At 36.9% G+C, this 19,359-nt stretch overlaps 1 protein-coding gene across 3 annotated transcripts in view; it reads left to right on the forward strand.

Moving 5' to 3' along the window:
• LOC121373938 (nuclear factor 1 X-type-like) overlaps positions 1-19,359 on the forward strand; it is a 53,603-nt gene that overhangs the window by 9,037 nt on the left and 25,207 nt on the right. For all 3 annotated transcript variants that reach the window (XM_041500765.1, XM_041500767.1, XM_041500766.1), the window contains exons 3-4: positions 2,279-2,654; positions 4,183-4,242. In XM_041500765.1, coding sequence (XP_041356699.1) covers positions 2,279-2,654; positions 4,183-4,242 — 436 coding nt within the window. The remainder of the gene's footprint in view (positions 1-2,278; positions 2,655-4,182; positions 4,243-19,359) is intronic.

The raw sequence follows: 19,359 nt of genomic DNA on the forward strand, positions 1-19,359 counted from the left end.
AAAATTTTTTTTCATCAATATTTTTATTACCCATAGAATGAATACCTGATTTTTTTCTGCTATTGAAGTGTTTATGTGCCTCACAGGAAAGGAATGTTTGTTTGATGACACCATGTCACATTTTAAACTGGCTATTAGCTTTCTTAACATGTGGTTGACTCAACATTTCACTGGTAAACAGGAATAAGACTTCTGCCACATAGACTATCCCTAATGATAAAGCAGCAAGGGATCTTATATTCACCTTCCCATAAACAGAACAGTACATACCACAGCCTTTGATATACCAGTCATCAGGCACCAATTGGGATGCCCCTACCCTCCCAAGTCCAAGTCCATGGAGTGTGATCCACCGTACTTTGGATGAACACTGTAACATAAAGTTAACTAATTCACCCAGACATATGTTGTTGTTGGTGGTGGTCAGCTACATGTAGAAGGTTTCCCATATGTTTTTACTGATTAACTATTTGGACCAAAGTAAAGTGGAGTTGTAGTTGGACAAACCAACAATTGAGTTGAATGTTTTTTTGTTTAACAATAACACTAGAATACATTGATAAATTAGGCATCTGCTATTGGATGTCAGATAGGTCGTAAGTGTGACACATAGTCTTCAGAGGAACCCTGCTATTTTTCTATTAGCAGCAAGAGATCTTTTATATACACTTTCCTTCAGACAGGACAACACATACCACAGCCTTTGCTTGGTATAGGCCTCTAGATTTCATGGAAACGACCATTACCGATAGCATGTTGGCAAAATCATGGAACTGAAAGTCCATTACCCATTATTGTGTTCTGGTGTGTTCCAGTGATCAAAGGTCAAAAAGTGCTTCCAGTAAAATATGAAATCCTGTGACCTGTTGCTAATTACTACTGCACTAGTGAGGTCAATTATGACACTTTCTGACTAAAAAACCAACTGTGGATTACTAATTGCCTTAGTTGTTGTATTAAGTAGTGTACCTTTATGGTCATCGGTTTTAGATTTTCAAAACAAGACCCTTTGAATAGTAAAAAAAATTAAATTAGATTTTGTTAGAATTTAAAGCAAAAGGCCAACAGCATAATGTTCAGTCATTGTGAGCCCTGGTAAATTGCTGTTATATACTTCATAAATGTACATGTATATAGGGGCAGGACATAGCCCAGTGGTAAAGTGCACACCTGATGTGCGCTCGCTCTAGGATTTATTCCCGTCGGTGGGCCCATTGAGCTATTTCTTGTTCCAGCCAGTGCACCACAACTAGTATATATCAAAGGCCGTAGTATGTGCTATCCTGTCTGGGATGTTGCATATAAAAGATCCCTTGCTACTAATGTTTGACATCCAATAGCTGATGATTAATAAATCAATGTGCTCTAGTGGTGTCGTTTCGTTGAACAAAACCAATGTTAAATTTATATACATGTTATTATATTCATTATAATTAATTTTTTAGTCATATTTTCCCATCATTGCCAAATTTTACCAGTCCCATATACATGTACCCTCGCAAATTCCAACAGATTTTCACTTAACTGAACAAAGCACATTTATTGTTTGTATTTAATTCAGGACCGTTTCCATCTTGGTTCAATTCTAAAACAGACCATATTTAAAATTTACATATTTAAATTACAGTTACATGGACTCATTCTTTGTAAGCTTGTTGCACTATTATCATCAAAATGTCATAATGTTTTATGATAATTATATGTTGTATTCTACATTAGCATATCCTAAAGTAATCTATAGTCGTGCATTGCACATACGGACAAACAGTAAAGTATATGTATAGACATATGTGATCGAAAAGCAAGAAATAAATGTTATTTAGTATATATATATATTTACTTAACTTGTTTGTCCATTGCTATATATTATACACTATTTGTTATTACGTGTAATATCTACCGCTAATTCATTTACCAAAACAGGTTTTCAAACAGATCCCATTTTTAGTGCACTACGTATATGTACCACATAACAAATAGTCGCACACTCCATTCTTTTTACATGTTAAGTAATTCCCATCTTTGAATCCTTGCTTTTGGTATTGAAGAAAACTAAACAAAATGTCCTGTTAACGGACCAAGTGTTATTTTTTTAATTGTTGATAGATGTGATGGCAGTTGTTTATACATGCTCATAAGCTTGCTCTATGATATGGAGAGGTACAAATATTACTAAATTAGTAAATACAGAATGTGTTTATGCACATTTGACACATTTTTCATCATATACATGTGTATTTAGATGAAAATGTCATACAATTTTAACGCTAATTTTCAGAATGAGAAACCCGAAGTAAAGCAGAAATGGGCATCCCGATTATTAGCGAAGCTGCGGAAGGACATTACACAAGAGTGTCGGGAAGATTTCGTTCTCAGTATTACGGGGAAGCGGCCTCCTGTGTGCGTGTTGTCGAACCCAGACCAAAAAGGCAAGATGCGAAGAATAGACTGCTTGCGCCAGGCCGACAAAGTGTGGCGCCTCGACTTGGTGATGGTCATACTGTTCAAGGCGATTCCGCTGGAGAGCACGGACGGCGAGAGACTGGAGAAATCCCACGATTGTATGCACCCGAATCTGTGTGTGAATCCTCACCATATCAGTGTCTCAGTGCGCGAGTTGGATTTATACCTGGCTAATTTTATACACAGCTATGGTAGGTCGGGTTTTCCCCATTAAGTTATAAATATAATGTGATTTTTGTGATGTTTTGTCTCAGTGCGCGACTTGAATTTATACCGAGCTGATATTATACACAGCTATGGTAGGTCGGGTTTTTCCCATTAAGTTATAAATATAATACGATTTTTGTGATGTTTTGTCTCAGTGCGCGAGTTGGATTTGTACCTGGCTAATTTTATACACCGCTATTGTAGGTCAGGGTTTTTCACATAAAGTTATCAATATAATACGATTTGTAGTGTTTTGTTATCCCTGCCTAACAGTTGGATTATAATGATGGCGATGAAGTCTTTTTCGTTTGGGTACATGTATGTTACATCACATGTCAAAATCTTCCATTAAATTTGGATGTTTGTTTTTTAAGTCACAGGAATTCATAAGAATGCATTACATGCCAAATTTCCCATCAAAGTTGACCATAATAGATTACAAATTTGCATTTCTTCTTATAAGCCACAGGAAAATGAAATATATATTTTTTTTTTCATGTGCTAAGTACATGTACCAATTTAGAATTTTTTTTAGTTAGTAAATAATATAGTAGTCCTAATTAGAAGGACATTGGAATTCAAGGCCTGGGGTGGGGTGGTGATGTGTCTGATGGTATGAGGGATCAAAATACATGTGTTTGAGGGTCCAAACCTGTTAGGGAGGGTTTAGGGTCCTGGTCTGCCATTCAAATATTAAATTTTAGGTGTTAAAATATGGCATTTCCAGTTTTCTGAACACAGTAAGAAGGAAATTCTTTTTTTTGGGGGGGGGGGGGGGGGGGGTGACCTCTCTGTTCTATTTTCTAATAGACATTAAATATGGAATGCCAGACTAGATGCTTGTTGATATTTGCTTCAACTAAAGTGACAGGAATCTAAGTGGATGTCTGAAATATTTCATTTACAGGAATATTCCTGGAATTGGATTCCATAGAAATATGTAGGTTCAGGAGTTAATAGTTGTGAGGCTGAAGTAACTCAAAGTGATAGCCTAATAGACAAACGTTATTGAATGTCATTCACATGTTTTTTCTGAAGACAGGAATGTTACAAAGTCTGTGAGTAGGTGTTAAGCATACAATACTTGTGATATTCAGGGAACATTTTGTTCAATATTCTGTGGCAATTTGCTACTCAAGTTTCAGAGATCGGTGCACAATTTTAAAATATTAAACAGTAGTCGCTAATCAATTTTCAGTTAGCCAGACATTTTTGTTAATCAAAAGTTTGAAAACAAAATATTCCATGACATTTGTGTTAGCTTGAAGAAATCTATTTACCCCATATGTGCTACTCCATTTTTAAATGCATGTTGCAAGGTATTTTTTAATATACATTTTCCCACAGACGGGACAAGCAATTATTTTTACTGTTAAATACAGATACTATTACTGAGTGAAATAATGTGTGTGGGTTTACATTTAGTTTCACCAAACAGTTCTGGTTTTTTATTTTAAAATATTTATGGACATTCCAGTTCTACATAAATTTGTAAATTATTTTGTGTTATAGTTCCAGATCCGAGAGCAGATTATGCAGATTTGACGATAAATGGTGATCCAGATATCAAAGGTAGGTGTTTACCAGTTACAGCAGACCTGTTTTATGTCATGGCATTATCACAAGTGCTTTGAAAACTATTATCTTTTTATACCAGATGGAGGATAGGTTTTGTTTTAGGTGGTAATGTTCTTTTTTTCATTTGGTTATTTTTGTAGTGTCCCTCTCCCTTCTATCGCCCATGTAGTTCACAGTTTGTATAGCATTTTACAAATTAAAATAAATCCTGACATCTCGTTCACTGTTCTAATAGCTGTTGCCATAATACATTAGCATCATTTTAATGCAAACCAAATTTGTAACATTATTTTAAAACAAACAGAAATTTTGTTGTTGTTAAAACAGTCAAGTTGACTATATAGAATAGAAGACCTGAATGTTCATACATGTATAATACTATAACCTTTCCCAAACAAGCCTCTGCCTTTCCCTACTCCAAATAAAAAAATATTAATTTCTTTTATTATTATCCTTTAAAATTTGTTGTAAACATGTACCACTTTCCACTCTACTACAAGAAAACCAGATCTCGTCGTGAAAAACTTGAGGGTAATGATTAATTGCTCCTTTAACTACATTGTATGAGTATGGGTAGCCATTTGATACTTCATCCTCTTGTCGTACTCTTTTAAAAAAAATTAACAAATTAAGCTCCCTTAGCATGTGACTTTATGCTTCGCATAATCTAATATAGGGGAGCAATTAATCACTCCTCTTAATTTTTTTCATGGCAAGGTTTAGTGCCAACATGTAGCAAAATAAGCCTACATGTACATGGAAAGTACGTACATGGAGTGAATTCTTGCTTGGACTCCTGTTCCTAGCTACTACGCAAGTCATCATTTTAACGGTGTACAGTGTGCACTCTTCTCATCCTCCTGTTGTTGAATTACAACAGTAGTTCATACTGGTAGCAGCCATGTTATTATTATACCAGTACCGCAATACTTTCTCACATTGAGAGATGTGACTTTCGAGAGTACGTCATCAGCTGATCAGTGTAGCTACAGTGTATGACTCAAGTGCCATGTTCAGAAGGCCGAGAATTTGTGATCAATTTGACTGAACAGTACCATCATTCCCCCCCCCCCCCCCCCCCCATCCCTAGCTATGCAAGACAGACCTATTCCATGACATCAGCTCATATGGAATAAATCTATTTTGTGTCTATAGGCTATAACATGATTGGGTTGTTGATAATATACAACCTCATTAAAGCGAGTTGGTGATCTGAGGTCATCAAACAACAGTTTTAGATTGATCGTTTTGTTATTAAAACCGTCATTATAAAAGCTATCTTGTTAATTTGTGGCAGAAAATATGATAGTGTAGTTTATTTATGATAAAATGGTCAAATAAAGAAGTTATCTTTTTCGTGTAAAATAATAGTTTATTTACCGAATGGATTAGAGAAAAAACATTATGCCAGGTCGAAATATTCACCACCTCGTTTATACTTTTGCTATCCCACGTGACCACATATGATGGAGTCTTATAGTCTTAGATTTATCTAATGTTAGGTTAGAAGCCATTCATACATAATATTAAGTAGTTCTCTGGTTCATACTCATAGTTTATACTTCCATGAACATAAAATTGTCACCTTCAGTTCTTACAATTCCAAGTGTATTACTTATTTCATCCATATAAAATACAATAAAATCAAACTCTTCAGTTGTTTACGTCTTTATTCATACATGTACATCTAGGTCATAAACATTGCCAATTTAAGCTGATTGCTAATTAAAAATGTTCCCATTGTGAATCTTTTGTTATCAATTAAAATGGCACCATAGGAGAGTAAAAACATCAATATGAAATGTACCTTTTAGAGTTTGCTAAATTTGTTTTCATTCAGTACCAAACACTTTCAAGAGTAACTTTGTAAACAATGTTGTTGTATCACACAATGTTATTGTGCTGATCCATGTGTGTACATGTAATACATTAAGCCTGTAGTTGTTAGGTTATGTAACATTCTTACCAATGAATACACAGGTACCTGCTTCAAATAGTGGTAACATGAACTAATGGACATACATGTAGGCCCTTTGTTATACAGTCATGCCTTATTTTTAAGAGTATAGTTTATATCATATACATGTCGATGCAACATGGACAGTAAAATATATTTGCCATTTGATATTACTTTTGTATGAACAAAAAATAATTAGCACAAATATAAAAAAATATTGTATATATTCTCAAAACATGCACACACGCATACACACATACTGTACTACTACTACTACTAACTACTACTACTACTACTACTACTACTACTACTACTACTACTACTACTACTACTGTTGTTTATTTATCTTTAAATGGTATTAAAAACATAATTAATTTTATATGTTAATTGGAATAATGAAGAAGCCTACAAAACCTGTTCATTTATGTTAACAAGAACTGAAAAATATTTTATGCACCAAAGTTAAAAGTTTGTTTTGTTTAATGACACCACTGGCGAACATTGATTAATTAAACATCGACTATTGGATGTCAGACATTTGGTAATTAAGTCATCAGAAGAAACCCGCAACTTTTTTTCTAAAGAAGCAAGGGATCTTTTATATGAACTTTCGTGCAGACAGGAAAATACATACATGTACCACAGCCTTTGTCCAGTTGTGGTGCACTGGTGGGAACAAGAAAAAAGATTGCACCAATGTTGAGGAGATAAAGGGTGTACCCAAAATAAGCAAGTAGAAACATTTCACCTCTAAATCAATGGAATGTTAAGAGATTAAAATAAATTGAAATGCATTTGTGGATGTGTACAACTCTGTACCAGCTATTATTAACTGCACTGCAGTGACCTTTTTGTGCTGAGAACAGACATAAGTCTGTTGTGCCCAAATTATTGAGATCTAAAGCATGTTTTTTGCCAGAAAATAATTTGAGGGTATTTAATAAAAAAAAAAAACAGATCCTGTCTGTGCCCCTACTAGGTAGTTTGACCCTACTAGAAAATTATGGGTTTGAAATCTTTTGAAACTGGACACTGCATTCCATGTACTTTGACCGATTTTAAACAGCTGTTCTTTTTCTATAATCTTTCTAAAAATTAAAAAAATTAAAAAATGTATTAATTAATTCTCAAGATTTTAGGGTACGTAATTTTACCCTAAGTACCTTCAGGCAGAAAACAGTGTTTAAAAGCCCTAACGATCCTATGGAGAAATGTATTATTATGATTTGAGACCAGCATTTTACGCAGTTACACAAATTTGCTTATGATTAGAATGAAGCATTGTCCATGGGGTTATCTGAGGGGAAAAGGTTACCTAACTACTTGTTTTGCTGTATACAGGCCGGCACTGTGGTACATGTATTGTGTGTGTGCACGTGGTATTCAAATAACTGATTGAGACCCACTTGACCTTATGATTGGAGTATTCTTCATCTGTGGAGTGGAACGAGCTCATTATTTGTGTTAATTCATTACACATGAGGGATCATGTTTACCATTGTAACGTAACACACCCAAGTCCGCTGTCTTCGTAAAATGACATACGCAAATGCACACACAAGCAAGCAGAAATCTACATCACTTGACAGTGTGTTTGCTATACCAATAACCTTTCTTGACCTCTGACCCCAGTGTTACAAGTTCACACTCATACATAAACACATTGTACATGTGTGTAAGTATATTAATTCCATTTACTGGATAGTTTTCCGCATTAGCATATATTCTTATGTAATAGGATACATGTACAAATATATGTAGATGACTAATTCAGATGTTGCAGTCTATGAAGCATACATGTACAATTGATCAACTTTCGATTATACATGTGGTTAGAATTATAAACTACAAGAAAGAAGTGTGTTTTGTTTAACAACACCACTAGAGTACGTTGATTTATTAATCATTGGCTATTGAATGTCAAACATTTGGTAATTTTGACATAAAGTCTTAGAGGAAACCCACTACAGTTTTCCATTAGTAGCAAGGGATCTTTTATATGCACCATCCCACAGACAGGATAGTACATACCACAGCCTTTGATATACCAGTCGTGGTACACTGGCTGGGACAAACTAGTTACAAGAAAGACTTGAATATGAGGATGATTACCTATTGTCGTGTTCACTGGGTTTTGTCTTTAATATCTATTCAGGATTAAAAAAAAACCTTCACAAACACATGAAAACAAACCCAATTCACAGCATATTTACATCAATTCTATCATTCAACTGTAAAAATGTATAATTGATCATCATATCAATAAAGCCCAACCGATCAATATTTTATTTTAATCAGTAAAGCTTGCTGCTTAGATATCAGTAAAATGTATGTACTATGTAACATTAATATACGGTGAAACCTGTCTAAACCGGACACCCACAGGACTAAGTAAAAAATCCAGTTTTAAGTCTATCCAGTTTAGAGAGGCTTTGTCCTGTATTGATATTTAAAAAGGGACCCTGAAAAAACGTCTGGTTTACAAAGGGTCCGGTTTAGAGGAGTTTCACTGCAATTCAAAATACTCAAACAGTATACAACGTAGTTTATTATACACTGAACAATGCTATATATTCATATGTACACGTACACATACATCTACACCTTGTATTAATTAGTAAGTGGTTTAATACATTTTATAAACTCTATTTTGCTAATCTTAACTGTTGATCATGACTGATTAAATCATTAAAGCCAATAATATTTCCATTAATTAATGGACCATTATTTGTGGAACATTCTGAAATATTTTTACGCAACACGTGCCTATATGTAACATGGTGACAGTGTACTGACAATGGCCAGAGGTCAGTGCGAGGACAGGGCAATCAGTGGCACATAGATACTATTTCCAGCTGCTAATTGCACCACTGTGTCCTTTGTAGGCAGCAAGTCAGGCATAAATGCGCCATCGTGTAAACGTACTCGTGCCGCGTTGCAGGAACTTATTTCAGTTGAACGCCCTCTATATGATGCCTGCCTTTAAAGTGTTGTATTTGGCACTTTGAGATCGGTTCACCTCAGCTGCCGCATATAGTTACATTCATTTGAATGTTTGTGTTATTCACACTACCATTTCACAGCATAATTGGTAGAAAGTATTGATTAGAGATGTATATATATATATATATATATATACACACGATTATAGGTACAGTTTAGTGTTACATAAGATTCGAGTGGGATTGAAAGATAGTTTTGTTGTATCGGTGTTTCATGTTTATTTTTTGATAGTCGTTTATTGTAGTTTTTCTATGGTAGATGCATTAATTCTGTAATCTGTTAATAGATTGTGGAGGTTTAGGTTTAGAGTTTGTTTTGTTTAATGACACCTTTAGAAGACTGATTAATTAATAATTCATTGGGTATTGCGTAATATATTTGGTGATTCTGACATGTCATCCTCAGAGGAAACCCAGTAAATATTTTCATTAGCAGCAAGGGATCTTCTTTATGTGCTTTACCTCAGACAAGACAGCACGTGCCATGCCCTTTGATTATCAGTTGTGGGGCCTAGGTTGGGGCAGGAAAACTAGTAGGTCCACCACAGAGGTTTGATCCCATAACCCAAGCACCTTGGGTGAGCAGTCTACTGATTGAGTTAAATCTGATCCCGTGGACTGTCTAGTAGACATGTATGTATAATGTGCACACATTCATGCAGTGCATGTGTTTGTATTTGTAAATGCAGACCTGTAATAATTGTGAGGATTATAGTTTTGTTCAGGTTTTGCATAAACACATATATACATGTACATGTTTGCAAATATTGAATTTGCATTGGTCTTTACACCAGGGCTTTAGATTGCACCGGCCTCGGTGACGTTGTGGTTAAGCCAACAGCCAAGGCTGGTAGGTACTGGGTTCATAGCCTGGTACCAGCTCTCACACAGAGCGAGTTTTAATGACACAGTGGGTAGGTGTAAGACCACTATACACCCTCTTCTCTCTCACTAACCACTAACAACTAACCCACTGTCCTGGACAGACAGCCCAGATAGCTGAGGTGTGTCCCCAGGACAGCATGCTTGAACCTTAATTGGAAATACGTTGAAATGAAACTGCACCAAAGCTGAGGCAATATAAAAAGGTGTGCCCAAGATGAGCAAGCCCAAATTAGGTAGAAACAGGTTAACCTTAAAACATTTCACCTCGCAACCAGTGGAATGTTAAGCTGTAATTAAAATAACTAGAAATGCATTTCTGATGATTTACAACTCTTTACCAGCTGTTATTAACATTATTGCACTAAAAAGACCCCTAGGTGTGTTCAAAAAAGCCTGTTACAATTAAGTGCCCAACTTAGTAAAGATGTAAAGCCCTTCCTCACCACATTCCCATCTTTTATTATATAAATGTGTATAGCATTTTTAAAATCATTTCATATTGCCTAATTTTTAAGACATCTTAACATAGCCTAAGATGATAATTGAATTCCTTAATGATAGTGGTAGAGATGTGTTACATAATCGCAGCATGTGCTAGCATGTGTTCATTTCATGCAGTCTGTCAGAGCCAGTGATGGATTCGCCTTGGATACACATGTATACGTAAACCCTGGCTGTATAGTGAACACTGGTGGAACTGTGTGCTGCTGCAGATGCTATTCCAATAATGGGGCTGCAGTCACGTGAACCAGCCGGGCAGAGGTGGTTAGCCTGTTAGTGAACCCACGGGTTATTACTGGCTATTGTCTTATGTAACACACAGGCCGACTGACGCGGCAAATTCCTCTTAATTAATAACATTATGTACACCTGTATGTGTATTCCATTCAGTTGTGGTGTGTTATAATGTATATTATTTGTCATATCAGTGTGTGTATGTGTGTGTAATAGCTAAAATGCCTTTATAATTTACATACAAACATGTAGTTGCCAATTTCTAGCTTGAATATATTCATCTAAACATTTCCATCTATCCATCCATCTATCCATCCATCCAACTATTCATCCCATCCATCCATCCATCCATCCATCCATCCATCCATCCATCCATCCAAGTATTCATCTATTCATCCATCCATCCATCCATCCATCTATCCACTTGATTTCCATTCCAATCCCTTACTTACCCAGAATTAATTGCAATAATTTAAAACATAAATAATTCCAATAAATGTAAAAATTAATAATACCATTCAGCTTATTGACATTACTCCCCACCATACTGTTGATATTGTTATTATACATCTACGTTTTATATGTTACTGTACATTATATATCATTTGTTTCTACGCATATGTAAGTTACTACTACTACTAGTACGTACATGTAGTACTACACGTGTGTCATATGTACTGCGAGCCCTGTCTCTGTGGTGTTGACATACGTCAAGTTTTATATGCTAATCCAGTAACACTGATGACACAGTTAAATTTTAATAGATTTTTAGTACTGGTATAATGAGCTAAATTCAGGAATTTAATAAATTACGTTAATATTGTTTAATTACTTGTTGACTAGCAACATAGAACAAAAAACCCCAATTAGTTATTCTTTTCATTTATTCTTTTAATTTATTTTTGTGCTTTTGTCCAATTAAGATTCAAGCATGCTGTCTTGGGCACATACCTTAGTTATCTGGCCTGTCTTATCTAGAGAGGGAGGAGTTGGGTTATGGTTATTGGTGTGTAGTGAGAAACAAGTAACCACTGATTAAATGTTTTACTTGCTTTGGGTTGGAAAGAAGGAAATGCTATATTTAACGACACGGTCAACAGATATTAATTGTGGTTATATCTATATCTATCTATCTATCTATCTATCTATCTATCTATAAATAGATAGATACATGTAGATAGATTTATCTATGTGTGTGTGTTGGACATCTTGTTAACAACCACACAGATAATAAGAGAGGAAACCCACTGCTGCTTCTGATTAGTACTAGTAGCAAGGGGTCTTTTATAAGCACCATCCCACAGATGGAATAGTACATGTACATACCACTGCTTTTGTTGCACCAGTTGTGGAGCATTCATTGGAATAAGTAATAGTCCAATGGGCCCACCGACGGGGATTGATCCTAGACCGATCATGCATCAGATGAGCACTTTACCACTAAGCTATGTCCCACCCCAGCTTTGGCTTGGAGGCAGAGCCAATACCATGCAGTCTCAAATTTGATATGTTTTACAACTGTACCAATGAGGTCTGTCTTTCCAATTAATAGCAAGGCATCGTTTGTTTGCATTCCCCACCAGACAGAACAGTACCTACCACGGCCTTTGAAATATGAGTGGAGCACTAATCAAATTGGGAAATAACCCACTAGTGCCACTGGAGGAAATGGATCCTACCTCCTGTGGCACCCCAGGTGTCGGAATACAGTAGAGTAAATAATCATTCTCTGGAGATAGACCTTAGTCGATTTGAGTCAAGGTAATGGTGGCTGCTTTATCTCCAACGACTAAAATAACCTGCAGTGTGCTATGGGAAAACGGCTTGTAGTGAAGAAAATATAGAGGGTTTTTTCTTACTGTATATAGTAAACTGTCACTTTTTACCTGATATTAATGACTCTTCTTGTAACTGCTTCTCAAGGGAAGGAAGAAAATGTTTTATTTAATGACGCACTCAACACATTTTATTTATGGTTATATGGTGTTGGATAGACTCAAGGGATAAGAAACTTCAGCATATAGGTTGTTTTGCTTAATTGCTTAAAAAATAAATGACAGTAAACAGTGTTGAATTGAAAAAAATAAATAAAAAAACTTCAAATATATTTGTAAGCAAAATAATATATAGTGTACAGTACACATGTATATACATATAATAGAAACATGGTTATGATGGTAATGAATATGGTTAAATTACAAATGTGTAGACATTACCACAGATTATTATTATTTTTTTAATCTTGAAAGTGTATATATAAAAAGGCTACTTTTATCTGAAATGTACCTGTGATATTTATATACTCCAAATTTTAATTTACACAAATGTACATGTAGTGGTATTTATACTTTGCACAGCTTTTCACACTTTTAAAGTTATCGTAGGAAGTTTTTGTATTGATGCTGTTCATCAATACATTCATATTTTTACCATTGTTTGACATCCAATAGCCAATGTATTTTTGTGCTGGAATGTCAATAAACATTCGTTTGTTCATTTGTTTGTTTGTTCGGTCGGTCGTTCATTCGGTCGTTTCTTCAGTCGGTTGGTCAGTCAATCGGTCGTTCGTTCCATTCATTAATTCATTCAGTCTTTTTCCCTGTGCATACATATACTTGATATGTATAATATTATTTTAGTTTGTTAGTGATAAATTATAAAACAAATTACCCCCCCCACCCTCCATTTGCTCAAGTCTAAAACAGTCCTATAATCAGCAACCTGAGCTTCTGACTATTTTATTTCTGCAGCAGCTGATAGCAAGTTCCTCCAGTTTTTATTACATGCGTTGTGTATATATATATATATATATATACATATAGATATATATATATATATATGTATCCACTGCATGGTTACTGCTAGATGAAATCTTCACTACAGTCCAACCATGCTCGGTCGGCTGCCTGTAATAATCATCCGAAAAGGAAAAATTACTTGTAATATTGACATAATTCATGAGGATTTTCCCCAACTGCATCTGTGAAAGGTCGTCTTGAAAACAACCATAAAAGACATCATGTAATAAATAATGATGTCACCTGTTTTCGAATAGATTAGAACTTTTGGCATATGTATTTTGTAAATTGATTTGTAATATGAAAGTAAGAATAAAACTTACTACTCTTTTAATTGGGAATACAAAGTAAATATATATAGTAAAATAGATTTTAACTATGTATAAGCTGATAGTTAATATTTTTTTAATTATAAAGTTAACCTTTAAGAATGGTTTAACTGTATACATGTATGTCTTATAAATACTGACTTGCAGGGAGCTAGATGCATCACATTTATATTTCACTGTATGTCCTACTGTAAAGGTGATTACCTGCAGCCACTGGAACCATAAATCAAAACTGATGTATATCCACATGTAGACAAAACAGAATTCTCGCACACTGCAAAAATACAATCATTGTAAAATCTGTGTCAATTTCACAGACATGTACAGGTATATATCACTTCCTGGGTTGTATTTTTAGGCTCAGATTTCGCACTGATTAAATAAAAGTGCAGGTTCATGAATTTTACGTATGCCGTTAACGCAGCTTTTGGCTTATTTTTACTTCTGGCATGACACACAAGTATGTCTTAATGACCATACATGGACATGTTCATTCATCCATCCATCCATCCCATCCATCCTTCCTTCCTTCCTTCCTTCCATCCCTCCCTCCATCCTTCCTTCCTTCCTTCCTTCCTTCCTTCCTTCCTTCCTTCCTTCCTTCCTTCCTTCCTTCCTTCCTTCCTTCTTTCCTTCCCTCCCTCCCTCCCTCCCTCTCTCCATCCATTACTTCTATTAGTATATATTGAATGTCTAATACAACACACTCATTAATAAAAGTAACCTACGTGTTTGGGGGTTGAGGTGGATTTTCATTTCATTTACACTCATTAATGTCTGATTTCTTTTTACGATGAAGTATATGAACAAGAACTGCATAGTAGACTGGTACATCTAACTTGTTAAAGTAACTTCTCGTTTTTAACAAGCTAACATATATATATATATATATATATACCGGTATGTACAACTCTGGCAATTAACCACAGTAATTGGCAATGCTGTGGAGATTGCCATGATGTTTTCAATTTTTCGCAGAATTTATTTTGCTATGGAACTTTAAATTTAATTTTCCATGTCATTTTTGTTAGTTATATAAATTTATTTTTGAAACAATGACAAATTGAACTCCCTTTTTTACACATTAACCACAAAACTGCCATAGAAAAATGTTGTAGAAACTGTATTCCATGGCATATTTATTTGCTGTGGTAATTTTCTTAATTATAGCCAAGATTGATGTACCCCAACCCTTCCATCACACTGGAAGCATGCACAGAGCAACCACATTAAACCTATCAGTGTTTCTCACTACCGTATTTGCTTTCCTTTCCTTACAGCCAAGATTGATGTACCCCAACCCTTCCATCACACTGGAAGCATGCACAGAGCAACCACATTAAACCTATCAGTGTTTCTCACTACCGTATTTGCTTTCCTTTCCTTACAGCCAAGATTGATGTACCCCAACCCTTCCATCACACTGGAAGCATGCACAGAGCAACCACATTAAACCTATCAGTGTTTCTCACTACCGTATTTGCTTTCCTTTCCTTACAGCCAAGATTGATGTACCCCAACCCTTCCATCACACTGGAAGCATGCACAGAGCAACCACATTAAACCTATCAGTGTTTCTCACTACCGTATTTGCTTTCCTTTCCTTACAGCCAAGATTGATGTACCCCAACCCTTCCATCACACTGGAAGCATGCACAGAGCAACCACATTAAACCTATCAGTGTTTCTCACTACCGTATTTGCTTTCCTTTCCTTACAGCCAAGATTGATGTACCCCAACCCTTCCATCACACTGGAAGCATGCACAGAGCAACCACATTAAACCTATCAGTGTTTCTCACTACCGTATTTGCTTTCCTTTCCTTACAGCCAAGATTGATGTACCCCAACCCTTCCATCACACTGGAAGCATGCACAGAGCAACCACATTAAACCTATCAGTGTTTCTCACTACCGTATTTGCTTTCCTTTCCTTACAGCCAAGATTGATGTACCCCAACCCTTCCATCACACTGGAAGCATGCACAGAGCAACCACATTAAACCTATCAGTGTTTCTCACTACCGTATTTGCTTTCCTTTCCTTACAGCCAAGATTGATGTACCCCAACCCTTCCATCACACTGGAAGCATGCACAGAGCAACCACATTAAACCTATCAGTGTTTCTCACTACCGTATTTGCTTTCCTTTCCTTACAGCCAAGATTGATGTACCCCAACCCTTCCATCACACTGGAAGCATGCACAGAGCAACCACATTAAACCTATCAGTGTTTCTCACTACCGTATTTGCTTTCCTTTCCTTACAGCCAAGATTGATGTACCCCAACCCTTCCATCACACTGGAAGCATGCACAGACCAACCACATTAAACCTATCAGTGTTTCTCACTACCGTATTTGCTTTCCTTTCCTTACAGCCAAGATTGATGTACCCCAACCCTTCCATCACACTGGAAGCATGCACAGAGCAACCACATTAAACCTATCAGTGTTTCTCACTACCGTATTTGCTTTCCTTTCCTTACAGCCAAGATTGATGTACCCCAACCCTTCCATCACACTGGAAGCATGCACAGAGCAACCACATTAAACCTATCAGTGTTTCTCACTACCGTATTTGCTTTCCTTTCCTTACAGCCAAGATTGATGTACCCCAACCCTTCCATCACACTGGAAGCATGCACAGAGCAACCACATTAAACCTATCAGTGTTTCTCACTACCGTATTTGCTTTCCTTTCCTTACAGCCAAGATTGATGTACCCCAACCCTTCCATCACACTGGAAGCATGCACAGAGCAACCACATTAAACCTATCAGTGTTTCTCACTACCGTATTTGCTTTCCTTTCCTTACAGCCAAGATTGATGTACCCCAACCCTTCCATCACACTGGAAGCATGCACAGAGCAACCACATTAAACCTATCAGTGTTTCTCACTACCATATTTGCTTTCCTTTCCTTATAGCCAAGATTGATGTACCCCAACCCTTCCATCACACTGGAAGCATGCACAGAGCAACCACATTAAACCTATCAGTGTTTCTCACTACCGTATTTGCTTTCCTTTCCTTACAGCCAAGATTGATGTACCCCAACCCTTCCATCACACTGGAAGCATGCACAGAGCAACCACATTAAACCTATCAGTGTTTCTCACTACCATATTTGCTTTCCTTTCCTTACAGCCAAGATTGATGTACCCCAACCCTTCCATCACACTGGAAGCATGCACAGACCAACCACATTAAACCTATCAGTGTTTCTCACTACCGTATTTGCTTTCCTTTCCTTACAGCCAAGATTGATGTACCCCAACCCTTCCATCACACTGGAAGCATGCACAGAGCAACCACATTAAACCTATCAGTGTTTCTCACTACCATATTTGCTTTCCTTTCCTTATAGCCAAGATTGATGTACCCCAACCCTTCCATCACACTGGAAGCATGCACAGAGCAACCACATTAAACCTATCAGTGTTTCTCATTACCGTATTTGCTTTTTTCGTCTGGAGCTGGGGCAGGATTTAGCCCAGTCAGTGGTAAAGCATTTGCTTGATGTGCGGTCAGTCTGAGATCGATCCTCGTCGGTGGGCCCATTGCGCTATTTCTCGCTCCAGCCAGTGCACCACGACTGGTATATCAAAAGCCGTGGTATGTGCTATCCTGTCTATGGGATGGTGCATATAAAAGATCCCTTGCTGCTAATCGAAAAGAGTAGCCCATGAAGTGACGACAGCGGGTTTCCTCCCTCAATATCTGTGTGGCCCTTAACCATATGTCCGACGCCATATAACCGTAAATAAAATGTGTTGAGTGCGTTGTTAAATAAACCATTTCCTTTCCTTTCCTTACAGCCAAGATTGATGTACCCCAACCCTTCCATCACACTGAAAGTATGTACAGACCAACCACATTAAACCTATCAGTGTTTCTCACTATTTGCTTTTTTATCATCTAGAGCTCTCTTGTTCAGTAGCTGTGTGTATGTATGTGTGTGCAGGTAAATGCATATGTATTTGGAAGAATGCGAGGTTACCAGCAGTAGGCTAAGTTAATGGGTCAAACAGCTGTTGTGCCGAGTGGAGATGGAAGCTAATAGCAACCACATGGTGTAATCTCAACACACTTTCCCTGACAGAGAGGTACAGCAGTTCAGCTATGCGGTATATTGTCTTTGTGTTCACCCGTATTGTGTTTACCTGTATCACAAGTATCATTGTACAGTTGCCTTTCAGTGTGGCTGGGTACACCTAGTGCACAGGTGTTTGGAGCAATGAGTTCCACCTTATCGGCTTTCCATTGCAGTTCTCCTGTGATTCTAGTGGTAGATAAATGAAGTTATATCAATGGCATTTACACTGGCCATTTTTTGGGGGGGGGGGTAGATAGGGGTGAATCCTCTTAATCCCACCTTATCGCCTTTCCGTTGCAGTTCTTTAGTGGTGGCTAAATAAAGTTATATATATATGCCATTTACACTGGCAGATTTGGGTGAGTGTACCCATCTTAATCCCACCTTATCGCCTTTCCCTTGCAGTTCTTTAGTGGTGGCTAAATAAAGTTATATATATATATATATGCCATTTACACTGGCAGATTTGGGTGAGTGTACCCATCTTAATCCCACCTTATTGCCTTTCCCTTGCAGTTCTCTTGTGGTTCTAATGGTGGCTAAATGAAATTGTATATGCCATTTACACTGGTATATTTGGAGGGGTGTGTGTGTACCCTCTTAATCCCACCGTAACACCTTTCCATTGTAGTTCTATCATGGCGGTAGTGGTGGCTAAAGTATATAAAGTTATATGCCATTTACACTGGTAGATTTGGGGAAGCATACCCTCTTAATCCTGCCTTATTGCCTTTCCCTTGCAGTTCTCTTGTGATTCTAGTGGTGGCTAAATTAAGTTATATAAATGTCATTTACACTGGCCAATGTTTTTTTTTTTTTTTTTTTTTGGGGGGGGGGGGGTACCTCTTAATCCCATCTTATTGCCTTTTCCTTACAGTTCTCTTGTAGTGGTAGTGGTGGCTAAATGAAGTTATATATATGCCATTTACAGTGGCAGATTGGGGGGGGGGCGCACCCCTCATAATCCTGCCTTATCTCGCCTTTCCCTTACAGTTCTCTCCAGGTGGTTCTAATGATGGCTGTGTACATGAAGTTGTATGTCATTCACAATGGCAAATGGGGTTTTTGGGGAGGGTGCACCCTCTTAATTCCACCTTATTGCCTTTCCCTTGGATTTCTCTCAAGGTGGTAGTGTTAGTGATAGATTTAGTGGCAGATTTGGTGGGGGTGGGTATTCATCTTAATTCCTCCTTATTGCAGTTCTCTTGTAGTGGTAGTGTGGCTACACAAATGTGCTTCGGCATTAAAATTAACATTTATATGCCATTTACACTGGCAGATTTGGGGGAAGGAGTTCATCCCCTTT

Source organism: Gigantopelta aegis, chromosome 6, assembly GCF_016097555.1.
Source record: "Gigantopelta aegis isolate Gae_Host chromosome 6, Gae_host_genome, whole genome shotgun sequence".
NCBI lineage: Eukaryota > Metazoa > Mollusca > Gastropoda > Neomphalida > Peltospiridae > Gigantopelta > Gigantopelta aegis.